At 39.5% G+C, this 7337-nt stretch overlaps 1 protein-coding gene across 1 annotated transcript; it reads right to left on the bottom strand.

Moving 5' to 3' along the window:
* Positions 1-317: 317 nt before the first annotated feature.
* LOC148426766 (metastasis-associated in colon cancer protein 1-like) lies at positions 318-7033 on the bottom strand. The gene is made up of 5 exons (XM_088410684.1): positions 6912-7033; positions 5253-5348; positions 3145-5153; positions 1861-2049; positions 318-1118 (listed from the first exon to the last, which is right to left on the bottom strand). Exons 2-5 carry the CDS (start codon positions 5338-5340, stop codon positions 915-917), a joined length of 2490 nt encoding a protein of 829 aa, XP_088266810.1. The 5' UTR covers positions 5341-5348; positions 6912-7033; the 3' UTR covers positions 318-914.
* Between the last annotated feature and the right edge of the window lie 304 nt (positions 7034-7337).

Below are 7337 nucleotides of genomic sequence, written 5' to 3'. Positions count from 1 at the left end.
TTCAATAAGCAGTTGCAGGAAGTATGTAAAAGTGGTTTATTTGGAATGATAATTCTTTTAAATGACTTTTCTTCGTTGGTTTGGCTTATTTCTTGAAAAAGAATAGTCAAACAGTCCTGCGCAATAGTATAGCTCATGAGCAAAAGTTTGTATCTCTCTCTGTTACCGTTCACACATGCTTCAAACTAAACAGTACTGCTGTGGAATTTAATATACATTTTTATAATAACTTGAATCAATTGTCTATGTTGCTTGTTGTAATTTGTGTTCTGTCATCTGAAGTCATTTACCAACCTATACTTAAAAAGTCACTCATATTTACTGTGTCTTATTGTATTACTTGTATGTGATTCCATCAGGCGTTTATTGCAGTTAATATTGCCGTCAAATGCAACACTTCACTTCTGTATGGGACACTCCAAACAATGATTCAAAGTGCATATTCAAAACCTTTGGCAAAACCGTGTGAAGCAAGAAATGGTGCTTTCTAAAATATAACATTACAATACAAAAAAAAAAATCAAGTAAAGGCTCATTATCACTTTGGAGAACATTCAGGGAGTACATATAAAGTTATATAATACAATACACGCAAATCACTTTCACATTTATTGGTCTCAACAAGATGCTATGTGTTTCAGATCAACTGAGGCAAACATCTATAGCAGTGATGAAAACACATATAACAGTGATATAGCCTACTATATGTAAAAATGAACAAGTCGTCTGGAAGTAGTACTAAAAATGCAATACAAAAAAAATCTGTTTCAGTGCTGAAAAATTCTGAATTGAATTTTACTGTAATGTGCTAATGAACCAAGTGGCCTTTGTTTGTTCCATCCAAGTCCACAGTCACAGTTGCTGTTAGTGAACAAAGACATTGGATAAACACAAGTGCTCTGATTGCCGAGTTCTTAGTTCTTTGTGTATGCAGCGGTCCGGTAGATATCCAGGCAGTTGACAGTGATGAGGGCACCGGTCAGCTGTCTCCATTGCCTGGTAATAGGGTTCTTCATCTTATCGAGGACCAGGTGGAGGTCTTGAATCATGTCTCTGTAACTGTTTCCGTAACGTTGACTCCAGGAGAACAGGAAATCGTAAGCAGGTTTCCACATCAACTGTAAGACATTGACGAACATTCATTTTGATATTTTAATATGTTGGTTAAAAAAAAATGGTTAAATCTCATGGGTTGCTGTTACTTCTGGAAAATGTACCGTAACATACATTTTAGATGTTTTTACAACAAATCAGCAGCTGTAAGCAATTTTTAACACAATACACAACAAACATATGCTACTGGCACTGAATTAATTGCTGTGTTCACTACAACTTAAAGGGCAACAATTTGGAGAGTTCTATGCAGTCCAAATTCTTATTAATATGGCATTTATAGAGTGCGAATTAAGCAGCAAAATCCCTCCCCTATTTTTATCCAGCTGGATTGGCGGTCATTTTGCTGTTTTCTGTCAGGTGAAAATGACATCATAGTTGCTCAGACCACAGGTTAGGGTTATTTACAGCTAACCCGTTTTCTGAGTGTAGTCATGTGACATTTGCAAGCTGAGTTATGATTGGTTATGAGCCCTGAGCAACTGTCATGACATGACATTTTCAGTTGACTGCAAGTGGCTGTCTCCTCAGACGGATAAAAGCGGGGAGATTTTGATGCTCAATTCGTATTTCACTAACGCAAAAGATCAGTGGGCCTACATACAGCATATCATTGTAAAGGAAATATTTGTGTCGATTTCCACTTTAATATATTACAAGCCTTGTAATAAACATTGTCTGATTATTTTAGCATGCCAACACGAGCACACCTCACAACTGAACAGGGATCAACCAGAATTAACTGACCTGGGGTCCAACCTCTCCGTACTGTCCTCTGTGCGGTGCCTCATAGACCGCAATCTGAGCACTTGTCAGCTTTCCCACTTTGTCGGCGAGCTCCCGCCATCGAATCCCCAGCTCCACGGCGGTGGACAGGATGACTGTATTCTGAATCAACTGGGCCACAAGATTGATGCTGTCCATCTTAAGCAGACCCTTAAAGAACAAACACAACAAGAAGTTTGTTGATAGTAAAAGAATGAGATCACTGGGAGAGTGTTAAGGGTTGAGAAGCAGCAAGCTGCCAATTTGGAGGAAATCTTTTTGATTGGGAATCTCCTTCGAACTTAAACTTGAATCATTTGAACATATTTGCCAATATGTGAAAAATACTTTCAAAGGTTCAAATGTACTTGTATCCCGAATGCTAAAAATAGAGCACTTTTTTCCCATAAAGCCACGGGGTATTGATTTGCACATACAAACAACCTGTGATATTATGGGAAGAAAATACCAAATGGACATGATGAAATCAGAAAGTTTACTAATAAACATTGTTTGCTTAATTTTAAATTAATTGGTATCATGTTGGCTGAATGCTAAAAACAACAAAGAAACTTTTTTTTAACTTGCGCATGTGCAAATCATTACCCCATGGCATTATGGAAAAAGCATGCTATGTTTTTATACCCTAAATGTACGTTCGGAGGTACTATTTTCAGGTTCATTCAAACATATTTGCAAGGATGTTCAAATGTACTTGTAAATGCGTTCAATCATTTTTAAATATGGTCAAATGTACTTGCAAATACTGTACATTGAAATATACTTGTAGACTAAATGTTTATAAAACCACAAGGTGTTAAATGGTTCATGCGCGTACCCCGCTGCATTATGGGAAAATATGCCAAACAGAAATAATCAAACTACAAAAATTACTAATGAGCAAAGTTTACTTCCATATTTTTTTATTGTATTGGTATACGGAAGGCCATGCTATGAATAAATATAATGTTCCCTGTGCAAGTCATTGTTCTGTGGCATGATTGGAAAATTTTGATACTTTTAGCATGTAGCCAACAACTGTGCTCAAATCGATTCGCAAATACATTTGAGCATATTTGCAAGTATGTTCATATGTTTTGAAATCCATTCAAACTTATATGCAAGTGTTGTATGTTCAAATGTGTTTGCCAATCAACAATGTTTACTTCAAATTGGCAGCATCCATCACGCCAGATTAATGACAACAAAAACATGTTGACAATCTTGTTTATGTGGACTTTTAAAATGAAATGCTCTTCTACTTACAGCCATGAGTTCATGAAGGAATTTCTTCCCACTGTTCGCAGCGTGGCAGTCTTCCTTCAGCTTTTCAAGCACACAGGCCACCTTATCAGCCTCCGTTTCAGCAACTCTGCGAGTGATGCTGTCCAGTGACAGATTGTAATACCCTAAAGCATCTGCAAAGCCTCTCCAGTTGGTTATATGCTCTGTGACGAGTGTCTGGATGGCCGAGTACATGTATGTAAGTTTCTTGAAAGGCAGCGTCATGTTATCCAGGAGCGCCTCTGTGGTCACGCTAACGCCGGTGAAGTCAATCACCTGATCCGCCGTAATGAGCTTGACATTTTTGCAATGGACCAAACCAGTTCTGCCCCTGAGGAATCCAATGTACCACTCCTTTCCCTTGAAATTCCCCACTGATCTAACAGTTGCTTTTGATAGAAGAGCCACAGTGTCTCCCTTGAAGTACTCCAGTAGGTAGTCAACACGTGACTGACGGAGAACCGACTTTAGGGCTACTCCGTACCATTTTACGTTCACGGGTACATTTTTAAACGCGGGGTAATCCGGTACCCGATCTTCAGGAATCGAGGATGCTCTCGACATCTCGACAACTTTTCTACTTCTTTGATTTGACAAGCGCTTTTCACATCGAACGGGTGCTGCAGGAGGTGAATGCACCTGGAAGCGTGCAACGCTGGTCGAGTTTGAGTCAGTTACTAGCAGGTCTAACTGAAAAGGACTTATGTCGTTTCTGCTGGCATAAGATAAAGCCACTGGTAAATGTAGCACCGTTCCTATTTTCAGCTGACTCTGCCTCACTTCTTTCACCTTGTCCTCGAGTCTTATTTTAAACATGGAGTCCTTGATACTAGTGTTGACAAACAGGTCATGCAGGTTGTCGGTCCTAAGGTGATGCGCTCCCCAGAACTGCAGCACAAGTGGGGGCAGCTGTTTGTTCCCTTGACAAATATCTGAAAAGGGAAGCTTAGGCGGTACCTCCTCGTGACAGCACACAACTATTACGACCTTGAAAGATGGATGGATGTACCTGGGGCCATAAACAGCGACTGTAATTTGGCGGTGAAGATAATCCCAGACTGACGTAGCCGGAGACTGAACGGCGGAGGCCTCTGCAACTGCTATCACATAAAAATGTGTCTTCGGCTGTTGAAGTTTCATCTGCATCAAGTTCTTAAAAATGTCACAATCACTCACTCTAATATAAGGTCCTTCCCGTTTGCAAGACAAGAGGCCGACCACAGTGGTCATTGCCTGACTTAACGGGTCGCTCCGCACCTCTCCCGAAAGCTTCATCTTCAGGGATATGTAACTCTTGGTGTTGATGTTGCTGAGCACGACTTCCAGAAGTGGACTTAGAGTGGTAATGTAGTTATTGTTGAGTCCGGGAGGAGGGTCGAGCATTGCCTTCAGTGTTACTTCCTGAATTTCACCAGGAAGCACATGGCCCTCGGGGATATCAATACTAATTTCAGAGTCTGGCAGTTGGATGGTGCCTCCATCATGGCCGATCTTGCAGATGACCTGAAAATTTGTTGCCTGGGTCTGAGCCCATCCAGGACTCTGGCTTATCAGATTGAGGTCCAGGCAAGAGCGAGTTAACTGCCTGTGGCTCAGCCAAGCCATTTTATAAGCTTCTCTATCATTTTTGAGCCACTCAAAGTCAGGATTTAGAACAGGCTTTGGCGGTTTGAAGCTGCCCCTCATCTTTTGTGCCTTCTCAAAATTTCCATCCAGAATGTCAATGGCACTTCTCCATCTCCCAGATCTGTTAGCTTTGTTTTTCCTTTCCAGAAAGGTCCCCTCATCTGAGGATGGGCTATTGGGCTCCCCATTTGCTCTGTCTTGGTGGTTTATAATCCCTGGTAATATGTCTGATGTGTTGGAAATAATATTATCGGTATTGTTGTGTACAATCTCATCTAAGAAGGGATTAGATCCAGACAACTTGCTCCAAAAGGGATTTTGTCTTGACTTGTCATAGCTGTTTCTCATCTGAGGCACATTTCCATCTATTAAAAAAAACATTACTTTATCAGTAATTCTTCTTTGAACACTTATCTCAAAGTACATTCCGTACAACTTTAAGATGTTACAGTCCAAATCATTACCATTCAAAGCATTTTCTTCCAGATCAACCAGTGTCCCCTCAGATTTGCTTCTTACAAGACTCCCTGCACGCCGCAAGGAGTTTTCCATATTTTCATCTGTAAAATAAATAAATAAATAAAATATATACACAATGGTTAGAAGTATGAAATCAATCAAATCAAATCAATATATATAAATATATATATATATATATATATATATATATATATATATATATATATATATATATATATATATATATATACCTTTGCTACTTTCTACTATTGCGAATTTGCCACATTGCGGATTATTTTTTACTGCAAGGATTTTTTTTCCATTACATATTGAACTTTTCCAATAGCTCCCGAATGTGCTACTCCCACAAAGGCTTGTACTGGGCCTAAACGCCAACAAAATATGATGACTTGCTGAGAATTGCTTGCTCGCAGCCGTGGCCCGCCATTTGGGAGTGAACAAATCCACCGCTCCCTACATTAAGGACGAGGCGAACATTAGAAGACGGCTGCCATCACCTTTGGCGATTTAGCGAAGCCAGTCGTTACGGCTCGTAATAAAACGATTGTCCGTATGGGAGCTGCTTTAGCAATCTGGATTGCCGACAAAAGAGGCCCTTTCTTTTGAAGTCTTGCGCAACTGCGGCCATATTAGTAGCGGCTCGGACGTTGAATTGAAATCTAATCTGTACATGATCAAACAATGTTAAGTTTACACTTGAAATACCATTTTATTATCAAAGAAATCTAGGTAAGAAATTTCCAAGATGTCACATATAAGAAGCATTCCATAATGGAGTGTCTGATACCTGTGGTTTAACTGTACATCGTACCTTGTCTGTAACAACTAAAAGTTATTCATCGCCTTGCTGCTGTCATTCGATATTATATTTATTTATATAATACATTATAAATAATCAGTAAAACACTTCACAAATGAATTAAAACTTTCAAAATTTAATCTTTGTTCAACGTTTTATTTGTATGATCGGAGAGATATATCAGATGAAAGTAAAAGTAATTTTCTTGTATTCCATGTACCATTGGCCAATTAGAATTGAGCAGATAAGAATCAGCGAAGTTGTCACAACTACAAACTGTCAGTCAGCTATGGCCCAAGTGTAAACATTTTGCAGAACCATAAAAACAACAAATCCGCCCAGAGCATCGACTGTTCAAGTTATTATTCATAGTTCAAATAGCTTGTTTTGTGTCCCTTGCAGAGAAACAGTAGTCGAGGTGGAAGAAAGCCCCAGATGTCATTGTGTCACTTGCTACTGTAGAGAGGATCCAACCCGTTCATGAGACGTCAGAGTGAGTCAGTCGTCAATAACGTGCTTGCTTACAAGCAAAAAAAAAAAAAAAAACAGGTTGGTCTTGTTGTGAGAAATTGAGGTTTACAGTCATTTCTGGCAGAAATTCTAATTCGGCTCAATGCCGTGAAGACAATGTCAATTTTTTCCACTGCGTTCAACGATATCAGCAAATATATCAAAATAGGCATTTGCATAACATTTGAATACAATTCAAAGTGATACACAAAACAGCTAAACCGTATTACTATCTCGGCAGGTGTGTGTGTCTAGTGCTTACACATTAATGACGCGTAAACTTCATCGGTCATAACTGTTTAAAATGATGAAACATTAAAGAAAATAAACTCACCGTCGGCATGAGATGTTTGTAGTCTTTTCTCAAATTCGCTCTCAGAAAAAGATTCTGATCCACACACATAGACACTTTGTTTTTGGAATTGTGCAGCGTGTTCTCTATCTGCTTTCACTCGAATTGAGCATGTTGGGACTCTGAGTCTGAGGCAGACACATTATCTTGACGGAGGAGGGACGTTTATGCTTCGGAGAACTACAACTCCCACACCCCACTGCGATATTTACGCAGTAGACCTTGCGACACCTGAAACCGAGCGGCAGTTTCGAGGACTTCCAGTCAGATAAGCGTGCTATGAACGAATGAAACCGTGCAGGAAAGCTGTAACTAAACTTTTGTGATCAAACAAATTGAATTTGATTTGAAAACAAACGAACGATAACACATTGAATAGAAAGCGGCAAATGCACCCCCCATCCACAC

The sequence above is a fragment of the Hippichthys cyanospilos genome, chromosome 3 (genome assembly GCF_059441005.1).
Source record: "Hippichthys cyanospilos isolate Australia breed blue-spotted pipefish chromosome 3, RoL_Hcya_1.0, whole genome shotgun sequence".
NCBI classification, from domain to species: domain Eukaryota; kingdom Metazoa; phylum Chordata; class Actinopteri; order Syngnathiformes; family Syngnathidae; genus Hippichthys; species Hippichthys cyanospilos.
This window is presented reverse-complemented; position numbering and strand designations above follow the sequence as displayed.

Coding starts and splice junctions, on each gene's coding strand:
- LOC148426766 (XM_088410684.1), bottom strand. CDS start 5,340: ATGGAAAACTCCTTGCGGCGTGCAGGGAGTCTTGTAAGAAGCAAATCT. Junction 5,154..5,252: donor GGAAGAAAATGCTTTGAATG/GTAATGATTTGG, acceptor TTTTTTTAATAG/ATGGAAATGTGCCTCAGATG. Junction 2,050..3,144: donor TCCTTCATGAACTCATGGCT/GTAAGTAGAAGA, acceptor TTGTTCTTTAAG/GGTCTGCTTAAGATGGACAG.